The sequence below is a fragment of the Tetrao urogallus genome, assembly GCF_951394365.1.
Source record: "Tetrao urogallus genome assembly, chromosome: Z".
Lineage (NCBI taxonomy): Eukaryota > Metazoa > Chordata > Aves > Galliformes > Phasianidae > Tetrao > Tetrao urogallus.
The window spans coordinates 38,639,964-38,661,566 of record NC_136816.1 but is presented as its reverse complement, the minus strand read 5'-3'; the positions used below and the strand labels follow the sequence as shown (position 1 = coordinate 38,661,566).

The 21,603-nt window shown below is 40.7% G+C and overlaps 1 protein-coding gene across 1 annotated transcript in view; it reads right to left on the bottom strand.

Annotated features, from left to right (window-relative positions):
* Positions 1-20,039, bottom strand: part of TRPM6 (transient receptor potential cation channel subfamily M member 6) — a gene marked incomplete at both ends in the record, with an annotated part of 99,970 nt that extends 79,931 nt beyond the window's left edge. The window contains one exon of the mRNA XM_079548260.1: positions 19,713-20,039. Coding sequence (XP_079404386.1) covers positions 19,713-20,039 — 327 coding nt within the window. The remainder of the gene's footprint in view (positions 1-19,712) is intronic.
* Positions 20,040-21,603: the final 1,564 nt, after the last annotated feature.

Genomic DNA, 21,603 nt, shown 5'->3' with positions numbered 1-21,603 from the left:
CCGGCATGGTCGGCACGGAGCGCTCGCTCCGCCCGGCAGCGCACAGCCCCAGCCCGGCCGGCTCTGCGTGAGGCCGACGCGTCGCGTCGAGCGACCACCCGACAGGCGTGTGGCTCCAGCTCTTCCGCTTCTCGGTTATCCCCCTGAAGGTGGAGATGCTTTTTGTGTGAATATAAGTTCATGGTGGGAAATAAAGTTACAGCAATCATCATGAGCTTAATGGAAAAGTCAAAGTGGAAACTTGTTATTCTCTCTTGGATTATGAAGGCTTAAATCATATGTAATCAGCACACTGAGAAGCAGGAGGTGAAGAAGTGCCTGGTTTATGACTCGTGACCACGGAAAACTCAACCACTGTACAAGAAAACCAGTGCATTATCTCTGTGTTACTTAAATGCTGCTTGTGCACAGAGGGATGACAGTTGGATATAAACCCAAACTTTTGAATGCTCAGCTTTGTAACAAAACTTTGTGTCACTTTTTCTGCAACGGCAAACAAAATTGAATGCAGAAACCTCAGCACACTTTCAGCAGTTACCACTGTCTCCTGACGGGTTGGAGACCTTCAACACAGCAAAGCCCATGGGTTCTTGCGCCACAAGATCTTACAGCAATCTGAATCACAGAACAGCTTTGTAGGGATAGAAGGGATCTTAAAGTCCATCCGGTTCCAGCCTCTCTGCCACAGGGAGGACTGCCCCCCACCAGCTCAGGCTGCCCAGGGCCCCATCCAACCTGGCTTTGAAAATCTCCAGGGGTGATGAGCTTCTCTGCTCAGCTTCTCTGGGCAGTCTGTGCCAGTGCCTCACTGCCCTCTGAGTAAAGAATTTCCTCCAACCATCTAAACTAAATGTCTCCTCTTTTAGTTTAAAACTATTACACCTTGTTCTATCATTGCAGGCCCTGTAATAAATCCCTCTCTATCTTAGTTAAAAGCACCTTTTATGCATTGAAGGGCTTCAGTAAGTTCTCCCCTTCTCTTTTCCAGGCTAAACAAGCTCAGCTCTCTCAGCCTGCTTTCACAGAAAGGTGCTTCAACCCTCTGATCATCTTTGTGGCCCTCTTCTGGACCCACTACAGCAGCTCCACATCTCTCTTGTGTTGCAGGCCCCAGACTTAATGCAGCTTAATTCCAGGTGAGGCTGCCTGACTTCCTTCTCTCTGCTGACCACTCCTCTTCTCCATTCACCAGTTTCTCTGAGTTCATCCCTGCAAGGGTGCTCTCATCTAGTTCATCGCCCACAGTGTTGACAGTAGGGATTGCATTGACTCAGAGCAGGACCTGTTACTAATAGCTGGCTGCACTTAAAGTGGTCTAACACATCTGGCATGGTCATTTTTCCTTTATTCTGAGCTCAATTTGTTTCCATTCTCCTATATTTTTTTCCAGCATGCCTCTCAAGCCTCACTTCTCTGAGCTTAAGTTGCTTTTTATTGCCCCCAAATCAAATTCTTGCTATAATCAATGAATTCTTTGATTTTTCTACCCTGCCCTCTTCTCCTTTTTTTTTTTTTTTTTTTGTTGTTGTTGTTGTTGTTTGTTGGTTTCAGTTGTGCTGCTGGATTTACTATGATCTTCAGTACTTGCCTCTGAATGTTGTCTGCATTTCCCATCTGCTTTTCCATTTTCCAGTCTTCCCATTTCTGGTTTATTTACCCATTTCTGGTTCCATTTACCCAGTTTTCCTGCGCAGGCAATCTCTGCTTCCTCCTTGGTGCCTTGGAGCTTGTCCTCCTCTCCTGCCTGCAGGACAGTTCTGCCTTCAGACCATGCTGTCTCCTTCCCTTAGGGCACCTGCGCACAGGTCATGTTGAATGCTCAGGCTTTGCAGCTCTGTAAATCCCAGCAGAAATGCCTGCTGAGCCCTAGAATGTGCCCTGGGGCCTTGCTGCTAAACTTAGTGGTGGTTTCACATAAACAGTTCTTTCAGAGGCAAGGATAAAACTGTGTTTCTAGGCCCCTGAACAACACACATTTATGCTTCTTACATTGTTTCTATTTTGTCTTTAGATTTCTTACATTGCATTTAATTCCAGGAAATATTAGCAGGTGATAAACAGCATGTTCTATCATTTTCCTTGCTACATTTTTTCAATTATTTTCAGTTTTTTGCAAACATATCATCCTGAGTCAGCATAGAAACTTCCAGCTCCTTCTCCTAGTTTCACCAATGTTTGTAAATGGAATAAAAAAGTCATATTTTTTAATAAGTCATATTAGATGACTTTTATATGACTTTTATATGACTTTTAATAGTCATATTAGATGAACGCATCAGCAAGTATTACCAGGTCCTATCCTTGTATGAATCTGAACCTTGTAAGAAAACTGAGATATGTGTATGCCAGCACCTGCAGATGCTGTGGACTTTAACTGGAACACAGTAAGGTGTTCATATTCCTCTGACCTCAAGCATTTTTGTAATTGCAAATCTCTGGGTTTTAATTCTAAGCTGTGAATATTCTTTCAGGCACAGAAATTCTGTCTTCTTTGGAATCAAAACTCATTGTTATTAATATGAAGACCTAGAAGTCTGTTCTACAAAGGTATGCAAGCCAATTCTCACGCTGCAAATCCTCACCCCCATTTCTCTAGCACTTCACAGATATGAAAACGTGTGATGTGTTTTATAACAGACACTGTAAGATTTCAAAGTCCATAGAACTAACATGTACCCTTTCTACTGTTATCTCTAGAAATCAGAATTGCTAGTACGCTTTCTCCTGCAGTTCTACTGTAGACAAGCAGTCCTATTTCTATGGCCTTACCTTAAGATCAGAGACAACTTTCCTGTTTACACCTTTTACACCCTATGCTGGCCTTCTTTCTTTTGTTTTCGTGGGGTGCCTGGAATAAAGGGATTAGCACCCAGATGCCCATTCTATTCAGTGTGTTCTATTAGATCATACTTTCCATTGATCAAGAATATGAACAAGGTTTTCTATCAACTGTATTTTATCAGGCAGGATCTACTGAAGAAGTACCAAGATTTTGGAATGAAGAAGCCAAAACTAATCTACATTTTATGTACCAACCTACTTAAGAGGGAACACCCAGTTTCACTGTTTTATCATTTCCAAACACACACTGAAAACAAAAAATTTAATGAGACCTGAATTTTTTTTCCTTTTTTTTTTTTTGTCTTTTCCTAGCATCCTTGTAGATCTTCAAGAACTGATGAAGTGAAATGCACAGTATGAAACTGCTAAAGACTGTCACTAGTACAAGTTCTTACCTTGTACTCTCATTTCGTCATCAACAAATCAGCCTTCTATTAGGCTTATTTATTTTATTTTCTGATATAAATTTAGAAGACTCATGAAACAGTCCAACACTATGGTTGGGAGCAGATAGAACGAGCACACATTCATCAGATGATGACTGAGCTACTGCTTTATCATGCTGTGTAGCAGCACTGCAGCAGAAACAGGGCTGTTTTTCAATATGGCACAAAATTTAACATTATCGTGCAGATTCTGGACTACAACAGAACAGAATGACCTGTCTTAGTCTTACCCTTCAACTTCTAGGATGCATAGGCAACATACTGGAGTGAGTTAGAGTAATGAATTATTGCTTATTTTAAAGTATGCAGCAATGATTCCAGGTCTGATTGTAGTAAAATTGCTCTCATGCTGCCACTGTATCCCAGTGCCAGAATCACAGACGTAGAATGATTTGAGTTGAAGGGACACTAAAGACCATGTAGTTCCAAACCCCCTGCTGTGGGCAGGGCTGCCACCCAGTAGATCAGACTGCATAGCGCTCCATCCAACCTGGCTCCAGCAACAGGGCATCTCAGCTTCTCTGGGCTGCGTATGCTAGTGCCTTGTCACACTTACAGTGAAATTTTTCTTCTAAATGTCTGATCTGCAGCATAGGATACAGTTGGCTTTCTTGGCTGGTAGTGTGTGCACTGCTGGCTCATGCCCACTTTTTCATCCACTGGTACCCCCAAAACCATATCCGTGGGGTTGTTCCCCATCCAGTCTCTGCCCAGCCTGTATTTGTGTTTAAGATTGCCCAGACCCAGCAACAACACCTTGCACTTAGTCTTGTTAAGTTTTGTGATGTTCACCTGCGCTAACCTATCAAGCTTGTCCAGGTCCTTTTGGATGGCAACCCTTCTGTGATACCAGCTGCACCACTCAGCTTGGTGCCATCCACAGACTTGCTGAGGGGGTACTTGATCCCACTATTTATCTCATTAAGAAATGTTAAACAATTCTAGTCTTCTGAGGAATATTATTCATCATTGGCCTCTATTCAGAGAAACTGCTCTGCTAACAAAAGCTTTTCCAGGAAGGAGAACATGGTTTCCATCATGAAGAGTAAAATGTTTTTGTCATGCATTCAAATTAAGGATGATAGAACTCAAGTCGGTGTATAAATGTTCATTAGGTGTCAGTTCACATGATACTTGTGCTTCAGTAATAGTTAAGAAAGACAATGATCTCAAATATTGAATCATACACAGCCAGTATAACATATGTTGGTGAAGTCCATGGTGTTTTCTCAGTCAGACCACTCGGTGGTTGCAACAAGTAGTTACTGGTATCTAAGCATGCCTCAAACTCTATTATGATAGTTCAGACATCACTGTATTTGAATGAAGAATTATTCAAAGTAAGTAGGATTATTTGAAGAATTTATTTGACGTGGGGAAAAAAATGTTATTAGGATCCACAAATAGACAGGAATGTAATGAGGTATGTTTTGTCAGTTTGATGGTCTCTCATATAAACTATCCAACCACAAGTTCTCCCCAGAAAAATTCTGTAAATACCTTTGAAGTCAGTGCAAACCTAAGGAAGAACAAAATGTGACAGCATGATTTACTCTCTCATTCTAATAATAGATAAATTTCTGGGCTTCCAGTGATAACTCCATAGAAACCACTATACTGCTTCTTAAGGCAGATATCCATGCCTGGAATTAAAAAATAACATTTCAGATGATGTAATTGGTCTCACTTTCTCAATTTTCGAAAGAGGCCTATGAGGTCTCATTGTAGGACTATTTTCTGCCGCTTTAGGAGGCAGTAGTTTCCATATCTTGAGAAGTATCCTACCTTCACAATGACCTCTCCGCAATCACGGAGACAAGCATGACAATCTCAAAGGATAACCACTTCTGCCTCTGACACAGCTCATCATGAGACGATTCCTAAGATTTTTATCTCAATAGTAACCCCTTAGAATTCTTCTAGATATCTGAAGAGCCCTTCTTGATCCTTAACATAATCTCTGCTTCTAAAAATGAGAAATTTCAACTTTTCTGTAGAGTAGTCATAGGTCTGGGACACTTCCTCTCTTCAGTTTGCTTTGTCATTCCTTGCATCCATCACCTTAGTTAACAGATTTTTTGAACATCTCACCTACCTGAGAACTCCTAGAAAATTGGAATTCTGATTTGTCATCTCCCTTGCCTGTCAAACACAGTCATAAGTTTTCTTCTGTGAGACTTTCTTCAGCTATGGCCTAAGGACTTCCAAGTCTTCCTCTTTAAACAGTTTTCAAAATCTCATTTTCCATCTTTTTCTTAGTAGATATAATCAATTCACCTCATACGGCTTGTAGAGAAGGTAGCTGACAGGACGGAGATTCGTGCTGGCACTCAGTGATGTAACAAAGCAAATATTTCAAGCTTTAGAGAAGACAGGACAAAAAACTTCCTGCTTCAGGCTGGAGAAAAAAAAAAGACTCCAGTCTATACAATCTCTTTATTTTAAAGTAATTTAAAATTATTTACTTTGAAATCAAGGGTTAAACAGAATGAGAGTACAGGGGGAATCAGATAACCACTTCAAAGAAAGAACTCTGTCCTTTAGTGACTCATGGCTGGAGACAAGAGTCAAACATGGTGCACTCTGAGTGCACCTGAGTGCACTCACTGTTTAAATGGCATAATCTGAGCAGAAGTTAAAGCCATGGGCTGATTTACAGAGAGTGGTATTGTCCCAGACAAGTTGCAATTGCTGGAGCCCAGATGTCAGCTGAGGACACCTCCATAGTGTGTGTGTGACACTACACTTTCAAGACACAAGTGCTGACTGCTCTGCAAGTAATTCCAACTTCACTGTTGGTTTTCATAGGAAGGTGTATTTATTTTCAGAGGCAGTGTCTTAGGAACTCAATTTACTAGGCAGTGTCTCCCCATCAATCACAGCATGATGGTAAGAGTCACAGCAAGATGGCAGAAGAGGCCACTGGTGAAGCTGGTCCTGGTCTGCAGGCCATTGCTTGGACAACTCCACTGGGAGCAGCAAGCAGTAAACAATTGGCAGAAGTCCCACTTAAAAATACTGAAATATTTGTACCAGTTATGCGTGTACAAAAAGTTATGATTATTACTGCTTTCGTTCTGCTTTGAGAAGCTAGTAAGTACCACATAACAGAAAAACAACATATCATCAGTTTTCAATCTGACTAACTGGTCTGTTGCTGATTGCTTAACAGTTTCATCTTCAGGTACCAACATTTCTAAGAGGAAAGCAGAGTAAATATAAGCTTATTTTTATTCAGCAAATTATCAAGATTTGGGAGGATTTCTTCTCTGGTACAGTCAGCCCTTTCTGAAACAATTAGTATTTACATTATTTTTATACCAAAGTATTGGTAATTGTTATATTCTGCTTTTAAATAATAGTTTTAAAAGTCAGAGAAATCACTCTCTTAAGTGCTTACCTCATATGAAAGTACCTTACGTATTTTTACATTTAAAATTAAAAAGTTAGTTAAAAAAAAAGAAATTCAAATTTCCTTGGAAAAAGTGAGCAGCCTTGGAGGAATGGTTTTATAATTCGTTTTTTACTTACATACATGCTGTAAATAGAGAAGCTCTGATTTTCTTAAGAAGCCACATTAAAAATACTGCTGCTTCCATGACTGTTTGAGACATAAGATTCAAAACAAAACAAAACAAAACAAAACAAAACAAGGGCCTGCTTTTGTAATTTCTGACAGTTATTGCTTACTCCTGTGAGTTGTCCTGAAATCACACGCATTTACAGCACTGCTATGCTGCATTTGCAGCACTTTAAGTTAGAATAATACAGCTCAAAAATCAATTACACTCTAAGCTGTTGCACAAGTGAAATACTGAGACCTTCAAAATCATGTCTTTAAAAGTGTTTCTCATTTTTCTTGCTAAAACAAAGCATCTGATAAATCACTTTTATTTCAGGTTGTATTGTAGACAATTGTAATTACCACACAGCGTGATCTAAGAAACTTGAAAAAGCATTTTGATTGCTGAACTCATCATTAAAAATCAGTCTAAAAATGAGCAATTCTAGCCTCAGAATAATTCAAGACCAACTAACCATGGTTAAAACAGAAAATGGAAAAAGCTTTGAGAGTAGAGTAGTAAGGACTGACGGATCCAGGATATGCACAGATAATCTGCACGGTAGAAAAGAGGGAGGAAATAATGCATTGAAATGCAGGGACGAGAATCTTCCTCTCATCTCAAAACAATGAGGTGTGGTGAGGAGCCATTCTGCCTTTTATGTTATTTGATGACACTCAAAACAGGCACTCTCAGTACCTGCTTGTTTGATGCAATGGAACATTGCAAACCAAGTTTTCTTTAAAACACTTTGGGCATGCACACACAGCATGTAAGGATTCATAAGGAAAAAAAAATGCATATTCTGGGGACTGAGACCATCTTAATTCCACCTTGGAACCTCGCCATGTCATAGAAATTAAGGCAGTTTTATATTTATTGATTTTATTTTCAATATCCAAAGTATAAACATTTTTGCCTGTTAGTCATTCCCTTCCATCTCATATCATCCTACCGTTCGGAATCGCACTTCAGAATTATTTTGTGGCTTCCATTTCATCAGTGAGAAACTGTAATGTTTTTCCCTCCTATCATTTGTGTCTGAATTTGCACAGTACATACTGGGAAATACAAAGATATATCTGAAGTGTACTTTTCTGTTTATGGATAGGTTTCTCTAATTATTAACAGATAAAAGCATAAAAACAGTAAGTATTAAGGAGCATGCATGCAACATTCTGTAATTACTTGGTCAAAAAATGTTGAAGTTTACAACTGAAAGTCATGAAAATATAGGATTTTGGTAGCTTGCTGCCACAGTACTTCTCATATATTAGATGTGTTTTATGCAATAAGAAGCAAAATTAATTTGTTTAAAATAGAGCTTTGATCAAATGAACTTTGTGTTAGAGCTGTCAGAATGCAGAACATAAAAGAAAATAAAAACAATACACTTCCTCTTCTACATATCGAAGCACTGAAAGAAAATAAGCATTTTTATGGCATCAGACTGCAGCGAGAACGTATTTGACACTGCAGCTAGATTCTATGAAGTCAGTCATGTTCCTATTTAATTAGAGCATGGTGCATTGCTCAAATTAAGCAGACTACAAAATTCAACTGTGCAAGAAAACAGAGAGCAGAAGTTGCTCATATCCATTCATGTTTTAGCATAAATAAAAATTCTTTACTCTGATTTGAAGTTCACTGAAGATAGTACAATACTATTTTTTTTTTACTTGGTTCTTCCTCTCATATCTGATAAGCCAAATTTTTCATCATATTCCAACAAAATATAAACCTCTCATATTCTCTTAAGAAAGCAGAAAAAAGGGGAGTGTTTTTATAGCCAGACTCAATCGTGACACAGTCATTCTTAAAAAGGAAAACAGAGTAACAAACAAGAAGACTTTTTTTCCATCCTCCTTTCACAACTTTAATCCTGAGAATCACAGCACATCAGCAACAAGGAAACAACTTTTACCCCTACAATCATACATTTTTCACTACTGTATGTCTTTAAGAGAAAAAGAAGAATTTTTAAGTCCTTAGAAGTGACTACCAGAAAGTCATCACAGGTCCAGAAGGGTGCTGTAAATTTTGAACAAGAGTATTTAAAATGTACTAATGAGTTTGCTTACAAATGAAATACCAATAATTAAAATACACTGTTTGCTGCATCAAAAACAAAATCTCTTATATGTAAAGTTTGAAATAAGGATTTTAAAGAAACAACCTTCTAATATGACTGCTAGAAAAATCCTCTGATACTTCCCTGCGCATTACCAACATACTGTTACCTATACTCCACATTTTAAATACTACTCCACGAGTTAGTTTTTTCAAAGTTAGTGTACTTACCTCCTTCTTTGCCATGTTTAATGAACACATTTCAAGCAGCCTTCAGCCCACAGAGCCGACACAGAATCAGAAGACTGCTTTCCAGTTACAGCCAATAAAAACAGTGTTAAGAAGCAAAGGCAATAAATTCCCGTAAATTGGTCATTTTTTTTGGTGGGGTGAGGAAGAAGGAAGCTATAAACAAGAGATGAACCAAAAACTCGTGATGAAACGTTTTTACTCTAATTATGCTGAAAACTTTGTGTCACCTTGTAATTGGGAACCTGTGGCTTGATGTGCTTTATTTATGTATCATGGTCAGGAAATGATTAGCATTCATGATGTCACTGCTTGAATTCTTAGCAGTAGTTCAGAACAAAAGCATATCCAAAACATTTTCCAGATCACTGTAGCTTACTGTGTATGTCTATTGCCACCTAGAGTCAAGGTTGTAACTGAAGGTAGGCACAGAAATAACTAAGCCTGGCCAACCATACAAGCAATTTTGAAATGCCTCTTTGAACACAAGTTTTGCTATAACACTTAGCCTATGCAGACTAACATCTCTTACTCCAACTATCAAATTTGAAAAATTCAAAGTGAATTCCTCACAGTGAACCTGCCATGAGCAGAACTAGCCACCAAATACTAGGCATACTATCTTTCATGCCACTTTGAAATATACATTTGCACTCTTTTGTTCTTCACTAAGGTTTTTCAACTATCCATATACATGTATATGCTCTTTAAAGTCCATTACATTTTTAGTCATGACAAGAAGACATGAAGCATGAAACATGAAGCAATTAACTGACAAAACAATGAGGAAACTAATAAATTTATTACCAATAACCACATTCAGATTATTGTAAATGTTTTTATGCTGAAGATGGAGCCACTACTGTGAAAATAGTGCTTCATATCATTGCTTTGCTGACCACCTGCCTGCTCTTAATCTACTCTTCATAGTAATTCTGTAATCACCTAATTTGGACTGACCTTCAACCTTCTCCTTGGAGGCTTATCTATCTTAGGAGCCATAAAAATCACAGCATATACAACCAAGTGCCAGCCTTCATGTAACACAACGCAAACCTCTCAAAAGAGGCCATAAGTTTAGAATGAGACAAAGAACTTACATAGGTGAACATGCTGCTAATACGATCTTGGTGGAATGAAAAATGCTTCAGCAGAAGTTTAAACAGCAATGTACCTGTACCTGGTTCTCATTAGTATTCCCATATCCTAATTGTCCTGCTCCACTTGCCACACTTATCCACCGTATCACAGAGACCTCTGTATAATCTCTGTATTTACATCATACATTTTCTTGCTCTTTTGAGAGTGGTTCCTTTCACTTTAAAGAGGAAAAATTTAGAGGAAACTCCCAAGTACTTTGAGAGTATATACACAGCTTTCTTCTGAGTGTGAACAAATCAAGCAAAGACTTTCAACTGGTAGATGTTACACCTCCCATGAGTTGTCTTAGATTTCTTTGTGCTCATTAACTAGACAAAAACTTTTTTTTTCTGTAGGCTTACAGTTCATGGACAGCACTTGAACTACAACTGTCTTGAAGAACACAGCTGGAATTCAAAAGCAGTATTGTGGTGGCCCACAGTGATACATCTGAAGACATTGAGATGTTTGGTAAAGACGTTTCTTGATTGCACCCTCTGATGACTCTAATGCAAAGGTTATGTAATTTGACCACACTCTTACCTTGCCCAGCCTTGTACTTAACTCATTCTCATTTCAAAAGCTTTTCCAAGGCTACTTGGAAACAAATGAATGGAAAAAATGAATCAGCAGCTGCTCTGAAAGTAGCAGTAAAGTTCCACCCCACAACCCAGAGCCCAGGAATGGAACAAAACGAGAGAAAAGTGCTAGCCTGCAGCATAATTGTAAATTAAGGAAATATATGGACTACAACAGTATGCAAGCTCAATTTTTTTAAAGGACTTATTTTGTTTTCAAGAACAAAATGAAATATATGAATTATATACATCATGAAATATATACATTAAAGGTAATCATAAAATTTCTTCTGCTCTTTAAATATAAGGGCAGATTAAAGATGGATTTTAACATTAACATGCAATCTACTACTAGGATGAATCTACTGTATATGAAGTTTCAGCAGATTATAAACTAATTGACTACAGTAGAAGGTGTGCTCCAAAAGTAATGCCTCCTATTTCATTATGTCAGCCCATGACTCCAGAGATGGATGTTGGCATGGCATTAGAGGCTGCACCTTCCTGCCAGTATCCTGTTACATTTTGCTGCCTTGTGGCAGATGGCAACAGAGGAGCACTCTGACAGAATGACATCTGATCTGGTACAGTAATTTCAGTTACCATGACATGTCTGGTGTAGATAACTGATGCTTCAGCTTTAAAATAATCTCCTGTTCCTGCCTGTTCTACTAATTAATCTGATGAGCCCTGTTTACTTTAAGGGAAAACTGAGATGTGATCAGTCTAGCAGAAGCATTTAGACTTCAAGCTTGCAATCATCTTTCTCTATAACATGTTTAATATGCTTAACAATACAATGATGTTTTTTGGACTCTAGATTCCATAGTGTTAATTATTTCACCTGTTAAGAAAAAAATGTTCCTTTCAATCTGGTGAAAGAGGCATGCAGGAAAATAATAAATCCCTAAGGATGTGCTTGAAAAGTGAGCAGATGTTTTTCGTTTTATCTGTTAGCCATGAGTAGCAGTAAATTTTCAATCACGAAAAAAGGACAGACACAATTCACATAGCTCTGAAAGCATAAGGAGAAAGTGTCAAGAAAACAGCTAGTGAATACAAAACAGCTAGTGAATACTGATTGTGAAACTACAGTAAGCCCTTCGTAGAGAAATACGACAAATGAAACTTTCAGTGTGTTTGAGTACAGAAAGAGAAGCACCGAGTTAGTTGTCAGTAACTCTTCTGGGAAGATTTCTCTTACCTTTTGGAATTCATCTTGAGTAGGACTCAGATACAAGCTCAGATCTGAGGTATCTCACCTAAAAGTAGTCAAGTTTTATCTTCAGACTAACTCATCTGAAATCCAAAGAGAAAATAAAATCACAGCTCAGTTGGCTAACATTAAACTAAATTAATTAACTTCATTATTTGTGGCCTGGAGCTGGCACTATGACAGGAAATGAGCCTATCCTGGTGACACGTTCTCCTCCCAGCTCCTTGAGCCCTCTTGCAGGGTGAGGGCTAGTTCTGGGTGCTGCTGTGGGCTTTCCTCTTTGATGGGCACCATGGCCACCAAAGTGGTCTCTGCCCTGGATGGAGGGGCCCACTGTTGCCAACTGCACCAGCTCTTCCTGCATCTCCTCCTCTGAGGATAAAATGGTTGTGGTGGTGAGCTTTTGGATGCCCACACGGGATGCTGGGGCCACTCAGTGCTGGGGCCTGTAGGTCTGGCAGTGACCTGGGTCAGGGGCAGAAGGACTGTGATGGAAGGTGGAGGGGCCAAGGTGGCTGTGGAGCTCCTCCCACCCTCCTCAGCATGGGTATCCCAGCAGCCCTGCTGATCACGGATCTCTAAGCTATATAGGGCTATATAGTAGTGATAAGCCTCTTCAAAAAGGCTGCATGAGGTCTTGGACGAATGGCGGCAGTGCCCGTACGGCCGTTTGGTCAAGCCAACGCTGCACTGTCCTGCAGGCACCTCCTATCATTTGTAGCTGCAGATTCTCTCAATCTCCTGTTGGAGACACTGGAGCAGGGGTTTAAGGTCTTCTGGATGTTGTTGGAAAAAGACAGCCCAAATCTTGGGTGTGAAGCTGTGCTCAGAAGCAACAAACACTAGTTCTGCAGACCCCTGCTCATCCTGCAGGCCAGAAACTGAGCATGCTATGGCTGCAGGACAGGACACTAAAGGTTATCATTGTGTCACCTCATTGAGTATCAGTTGGTCCACCTCCGGTGCCAGCATGCAGCACAAGTCAATTTCTTTTCCCACAAGAACACACAGCCATAGCAAAGCTGTTGGAAATAGGATCATACAGGTGACATCATCCCAGCTGTGCCCATTGACAGGTCCAGTTAGATGCCACCTTCATGGTCCTGGGCAGTGGGATAGGGAGAGCTGAAGTCAGGAAGCTGCTCCCTCACTGGTGCTGCAACAGGCAGGAGCTGTCACAAACTGCAAGAGAGGCTGTGGTCACACCATATATTCAAAGCAGTCAGCAATGACACTCCAGTTTCTCTGCAGCAAACACTCCTAGCTCCTGCTCCACACTAACCACCCTGGGGGCCATGTCCCCATACCACTCACTGTTGCAAGTGCACCCTGCAGGGTCCTAGCTGCCTGAGGCAGGCAGGACCAAGGAAATGCTGTTGATGCTATGGGATGGCCACCAATAACTGCTGCCAGCAGCCTCACAGCATAACCTGACTAAAGCCTTGTTCACTGGTCCAAATCTCAGTCTGCTTTACTGGAGTGCAGATACTAGTCCATACTGGGATTGGGCAGCAGCTGAATTTATAAAGTGAGGGTCAGCAAAGTTACAGTCATCTCTCGCTAACATCACAACCTGTTGGCTGGTGACCTCCCATACCAGCACTGCATATATTCAGGCACCAGCCTTGGGTCTCCCTCCACTGTTCAATGATTTTCATTGATATGGTGATATATTTGGGAAAATAAAAATTGAATATTTACTATGTGCACAATAATCCATGTTCTATGAACTATTTACACTTTCAGGAACTTAGACATTTTTTGCCTGTTCTGGTTAGGGTGCAATACAAATTGGCAGCAATCTTTATGTCAGGCTTGCCTTTCATTCCAAGCGCTCACAGGAGGTTGTTTGCTCATACTTTCCTCGGCAACCTGCAGGACCTGCTTTAGCGGGAGATTCAACTAGATGTGCTTCCAACAACTACAGTTCTGTGATTGAACTCCTCCATGCAGAAAAAAAAAAAAAAGGCTCACTGTCATTCACTGATACTTGCTGAACGCTGATGGAGACCAAAGTGCGGATGTGAGTGCAGTGAAGTGGTGGGCAGTGTGTTTCAGCAGTTGTGACAGCAACATGAAAGATAAGCCACATTCCAGATCCTGATGTGGATTTTTATTAAGCATGGCCTCAAGACTCTTGCTCATGGCTGGAATCTGTCACTGCATCCATAGAAATAAATAGGAGGCATTACCTCCAGGGCGAGCTACATGTACCTGCATAAGTAATAATGTAAAATAGTGTATCCTGAGAAATACCAAACGGTGTGAAATATTAGATGGACTGCAAATACAGAAAGGCAGTATATTAGTGTTAAAAACAAAACAAAACAAACAAACCCACAAATGTATTTCCTTTCTTTCTCATTTACTTTGGTTATACTAAACAATAATGGTTGCATTCTTGACAGAAATCTAGTAGGGTTTTGAAGCATTTTTAAAGCATCGCTTAAGAGAACTAGATTTGGACTTAACATTAAAATGCAATGCTTAATATGAGTATTGTTTTCAATGTGTATCTTACCAATGTGATAGCAATTAGAAGCAGATCTGAACAAGCATCATGAAATGTCCAATTTAGTAAGCCTTTTCCTTTCTTCTGCACTAGAAATATTTTACAGTACAAATGCTGAGAAAAGGTTTTGAGCTGTTTTACTAAGAAGGTGGACAAGTTGCCTCTTTTTCAATAAGGACAATAAATAAAACAGTCAAGTTACAGAAACAATCTTGAGAAGAGTCAGGAGTTTCAAACAGTAACAGTCCCAAGCTTTCAAACACGACAGACTAAATTTTATTGACAAATACACTAGTAAAAAGATTTTTTTTAATTTTAAGATGACTCCAGCAAAAATATAACAAACTCACCTAAAAACAAGTCACATTCACAAGTCCGACAGTCTGCCAATACAACTTTAAATTTCAACCTATTACTGAAAACATGTATTTCTAATTGTATTTTAACTTGTAAATAAATTACAAAAAAGCGCATTACAATCATATTTCACAGCAAAAACAAACAAAAACAAACCATGAACTAATTGAACTTCTGTAAAAAAAAAAGATTTCTGCAAAATCCACAACATCTGCAAAAGACTAAACCTCAGTCAACTAGGTACACAATTCATACTGCATTAACCTTTCATGACCCTGCATACAGCTGCTATTTCCACATTACCAGCTAGTTTAATTTCACAAAGAGTAAGAAAATCATTAACTTTAGAACGGATTAAAAAAAAAAATCTAAAAGCCAGCTGCTTTGAGTGATCATAAGAAGACTCATCATTCACAACACTGGCAGCTTACAGAATAGATCCCCTTTTCCCTTCCCATCCCCAACACACTCATTTTTGGTTTGCATAGAAAAGGGAATGTTTTGTATGGTTTTGGTGGACTTGTATTTTTTTTTTGGCTTAGGTATTATTACACTGAAAAAAAAATAACTAAGAAGTACCAGTTTCTGTGCTTTACGATGAAGAATTTCATATTCTGGTACAACAGTTACACTTCTTGTTCAAGACAGGCTAAACTAACTTCCATTTCCTTTCCATGTGTAACTTATCCAACTGTTTTTTAAAAACTACATCCAGAAGTTAACTAATTTTCTGTCATTTTCTTCTACTTTGCTTCCATGAATTCAAGCCTTCATGCTAAACAAACATAGCCTCCTCCACACAGAATCAGTAAGTTCACATCTCCAGCCAGCTAACAGTACCTAATTGTGATGATTCCACCAACCTGACAGCTCTGACTTGTCTTTTCATATTGATGTAACACTGTTTCTTCATGAAAACAGAAGCATGTTGATTTTTCTCCCACACAGGAAAAACTGAATCCAAACAGAAACGAGCTTCCTGCAAGTAGATGTACAGCTATGAAACAACTGATCAGGTCTCCATATCAGTCTCCATGGTATCAGTCCTTGATGGAGTTTTATCAGCACATGTAGTCTCTCCATGCAGGCTCTGAATATCAGATAAATCAATTGCAGGCAATGGTGCTCTCCAATACAAGAATGAGTTATACTGACTGAATTCTTCTTGCTTTGAAAAGATAAAAAAAGACAACAAAATATTAATATAATCACATTAATCAATTAAGCAAATAATTCACTTTTGTCAAGTACTCAAATACTGCATCACTTCTGGGAAACATCTCTATGACGCCATCAATTTGTTCATTTGGCAATCTTTCATTAAAATCACAGAATCATAGAATCCTTAGAGTTGGAAGGGACCTCTGAAGGCCATTTAGTCCAACTCCCCTGCAATGAACAGGGGCACCACAGTTAAGTCATGTTGCCCAGGGCCTTATCCAGCCTCACCTCGAAAGTCTCCATGGATAGGGGAATCAACCACATGCTGGGGCAGCCTTTTCAGGGACACAGTTGAATAATACTGAAAAAACCTATGCAATTACTGTACTTCACACATACATAAATTGTTCATTCTTCTCACAATAATACAGACATTTCATGTGCATTTAGAAGCTGGTATTCAAAAGAAAACGTTCAACTATTTTACCACATTGTATTTCTTCATTTCTATATGTACATTTTGTTCTCAAGTAGGCATCAGAAAAATCAAGATGTCTTTTAGGTCCAAGGAGAAGGGACTGGTAAGCCATACAGGAACAACATGAGAGGAACATTCACTTATCTACTACCTTACTTGGTATCTACATGTCACTGAAAAAAATTTAGAAAATCTCTGTTGGATAGCACAGTTGGTTTTTAACCTTACATCCTTAACCACAGAATAAAATTTACAGACTGGGCAGCCAATCTGTGCATATGCCCATAGAAATTACACATGTAAGAAGTGAAAAGAGGAATTCTCAAGCTGCTCCTTACATCTTAAGCGTGCATCTTCTTCTGGTATTACAAAAACAATAAATGCTTTTATTAACTTATAATTGGAACTGTTAGACATTATATGAAATGTCTCAGCATAACCAGTTGCTGAAAAAATCCGTTTTGCAACTAAATTGTTACAACTGCTTTGATATGGCTCTAGTCTGCTGACTCTGTAATTGATTAATAAAAAAAATGTAATGTTCAATAAATTACAGTAAGCACTGGCCATAACCCTTCTCAGCTACCAGAATAATGATACCTTTTTTTCTTTAACTAAATTTAAGAAGTGTATAAACTTACAATACTTCCCCTCTAAAGAAACATTTTTCTATTCATTGCAATACAGGCCTACCATGAACTCCAGTTTGTATTAGTTAACCCCTTTTTCTACCATCAAAACCTGCGTTATTAAAAGCCTTTAATATTAGGTTTGAGATGTGAAGACATCTCATAACAACAGCATGTTTGTGCACCTGTAGAGTCCTACTAATGCATTAACTTGCACGAAGACTGCCTTCACTAAAGATTACAGAACCAAAGTTCCCTTTAATTGCATCAGCAAGCAAAATCAGTGAATGATAAGGTGCCATGATAACAGGAGGATATGGAAACTGAAAGAATACCTATCTGAACACCCAGTATCTGAAAGCAGCTGTACACATATGAGATACAGTTTTGTAAACTGAATTTTAAATACTGCATAATATTAACAAAAAAACAAAGAGAGAAAGAGAAAGGGAAGACATTCCAGTCCAAGCTCCACACAGGGATGTCTCACACACTCAGTACTGCATAAGGCAGGTGGAGAGTATCTCTGAAAACCAACTCAGAATATGTCAGCTACTCTTGACAACTCTCTATACGTTTAATGAATTCCCTTTTTTATGATTTAGTAATAGGTTACTGCTCGTATCGTAAGAGCTCGATTCTTCACATCAGAATACCTCTGTGCTACCTGTTTTGCACACACTCATTAATGGACAGCATTTTTAAACTATTATAATCCAAAACCTCATAACTACAAAGATGCAGATACAGATTTTGGCCTTGTACTACAAATGGGATTGATTTCATGAGCATTTAAGTCTCAAGAGCAGCAGTATTCTGCTTTATTTATATTCTTCACAAAAATTCTGTGTGAAAGCAAACAAGCCAGTGAAGCACACCAGAGAGGAGCAAATACTCAACATTAGTGCATCAAATATTCCTCTTCACCTACGTATCTCCAAAACAAGATGAGAAAAATGAAGTTAATCTTCACTAGATGAAGTTGTTTAAGAGTTAATTTCTCAAATGCAGTTGCAAATATTTTCAAGTATGCTTGCAAATAAACTCAAGTACATTTCTTCTCTGGCCAACTTAAGGATTACTGCCAGCAAATTTAACAATAAGTGTAAAATTTACACTGTTCTGACCATGGTCACTACTGTCACAAACTAAACAAACCATCAAAGAGCAAAGAACAATGCTAATCTACAGCTGCACTTTCTGAAAGGTACAAGAATCATCATGAGAAATAGTTACTGCTGTTTAAGATGCAAACCATGCAGGTTAAAGGTTCAGAATATGGAAGGAACACCTCCTGTCTGCTACTGATCACGCTGTGGTTCAGGGGAGAGAGACACGTCTGTAAAATACTTTTACTTAGGGAAACGCACAACTAAAAAATACTGCCTAACGAAAATATTTTATATAGCAAAGCATACAAAGAATAAAGTATATATAAAGTATACAAAGTATATAGCATACTTGTATACTATATTTTTTCCCTCAATTCCTTCATGCCTCAATTCTACAATCTGACAGAAAAAGCAGACAGAAAGCCTGAGATAAGTCACAAATCACAGAACTGTAGGGGTTGAAAGGGACCTGTAGAGATCATCGAGTCCAGCCCCCCTGCAAAGCAGGCCAAACACGTAGGCATCCACAACCTCCCCGGGCAGCCTGTTCCAGTGCTCCATCACACACACAGTGAAGAAGTTCCTTCACATATTGGTGCAGAACTTCCTATGCTCCAGTTTATGGCCATTTCCCCTTGTCCTATTCCCACAGACTACTGAAAACATGTCTTTCCAAGTCATGGTGTGGTGCCACACAAATGATGGACCAACTTGAGAACGGGTCTGACGTCCCAGTTTATCAGACCTGCTCCCACAAAGCCACCAGATCCAATCCTTTGGTTTCATCTGAAAGGTCCACGTGAGCGTACACCCGCAGACCTCTAGGCAGGCGTTACTTTGAAGAAGCTAAGAACCACATGTTGCCTGCTATGCTACCGCACAAAATGCTGCCATCCTGCTCCACTGTTCGGCGGCGGTCAGTGCGCTAGAAGCCAACCGCGTGCCGTCACTCCGTCATCGCAGCACCAGCAGCAGGCTGGGGCCGCCACTAATGGGGGGCCGCCACTAATGGGGGCCCGCCCGAACACCGACTGGGCAGATGGGCTGTCATATAGCCTAAGCCCGACTTGTGAGAGGCACTACCTTCAAACTTCCACTTCGCTTTTGGACGGGGATGTGACCGAAGACGGAATAAACCGAGTCAAGCTCTCCCCCCAGCCTCTCCAGTGCAGAACGATTGGAGCGGGCAGAAATACCGCTTTCTTAGCACAAAACACAGCGCAGAAGGACGATGAGCCCGCAGGGGCCGCCCGCGGGCACGTGGCTATGCGGGGCCTGCAGCGCCGTACCGGAGCGCCCCAGAGCGAGGCCCACCCCGGACGGCTAACCTCCCGCCCCGCCCCGCTCCCCGCGTCGTTACCGGGGCGGCCGCCGGTTCTTCGCCCCGCCTGCCGTCGCTCCCCTCCGCCGTCCGCCCGTCGTGGGGCGCCGCGGGCTCGCCCCGCCGCCGCCGCCTGCCCGCCGCATCGCTCAGCTCCCCTCGAGGACCGCCGCCGCGCAGCCCGGGACGCTTTCCCGGCGGCGCCTCGGCCTCCTCCAGCTTCCGCTTGGCGGCGGCTCCGGCGCCCGCTGCCTCGTTCCGCGGGCGGCGTTCGGACAGGGAGGAGCGGGGAGGCGGCGGCGGCTCCCGCAGGAGCCGCTTGAAGGGCGCGTAACAGACCAGCGGTTCCGCGCGCCGCTTGGCCATGGGAGAAGCCGGGCGCGGAGGCTCCGCGTAACGCAAAGCTCCCGGCGGCGAACGCACCACCACCGCTCGCCGACAGCGCATGCGCGCCGACGGTTCCCCGCCGCCCGCACGGGGCGGGACTAGGCGAGACCACGCCGCCGAGGGGCCCCGCCCTGCTGCGTGTGGCTCAGCGCCTCCCAGCGCAGCCCCGAGCCCCGCGGAACCGCAGCAGAAACGCGCGGGACCTAAGCCGACGAGAAACCACACCGCACACCATGTCGTACTGCAAACTTTAATGTCGGAGAAAAATCAAGTTCGTTACACACATTAAAAATAGCGGAAAGTTCACGCGGAGACATGAAGCTTCCAATCCCCATCGTTGTGACTGTGCTGTGCGCACTACCGTATAAATAAAAACGCAGGAAGCTCTACATTTGTCAAACGTACTCCCTTAGAAGCATTTGTGAGGCCAGGATCCGGAAGCGCACTCACAGCGGGTGCAGCGGGAGGAGCGTGGCACCGCGGTTATCCCCGGCTGAGCGATGGAGCAGCCTGGGAACGTGCAGGTAGGGCAGAGGGTTCCACACCACTGACACCACCGATTCACAGGGCTGCGCTGCTTCCAGCTGTTAATGCAGCTGCTACACGTTAAAAGGAAATCCATGGGCATTTTCCAAATGAGAAATACAAGCACATCGCTATATACATGATTAAAGTCAATAAAACTTCTTCCTATAACCAGTGCTGACAATGGAACTTGTGACAACATGGGGCAGCAATGAACAAACCAAACTGAAGTTGATATCAATGTCCAACCGGAACACAAGAATACAGTTTTATATGTGTAGGAAGCGTCGCACGTTGGGTACAACTACTGACTGCTAGGGTAGGAAACAGGACCAACATTCAGCTAACTCTGTCTGACTTCAAGGAACTTGGAAATCAAAACACTAATCTCATTTTATCCAAGGAAAAAACAAAGTGAAGAAACACAAAGTCCACCCAGTATCCAAAGTAAATAACACAGTAAGAGAATGAAAGTAACTGAAGATTATCATCTTTTTTTTTTTTTTTTTTTTTTTTTTTTTTTAAGGTGTGGAGAGGCTTTTATTTTAATCCCCTTGCAGTAGCAGTGCTTTAAAAATCTTTCTCGGACCAAGGCAGAATCTCAGCAGTTCATTAATGGAGTACAATCTTGGTGGTACAGTTCAAACGAGCATTTTATGTGAAGCTGAAAATTTCTGTAGTCCAGAACCCTTTATTCTCAGTAAAAATTCTGACCAAAAAGGGGCACAGTACTGAAACATCCACAATCACTCTTTTTCTATACGCAGTGTTGAAATTATTTAAAAAACAATTTAAAAAAAAAAAACAAAAAAAAAAAAAACAAAAAAAAAAAACCCAGGATTGTGATTTTCTTCCAGGCAAACTTTCATTTTAGAAATGAAGGCACAAATGTCCAGCCTTAACAGGAAAAATCCCAAAGTTAATAATGGAAATATTAAAAAGATGTGATTATGAGAGTATGACATCACCCTGAAAAAGGGACAAGAAACAATCGTAAACATTTAAAAAATTATTGTCC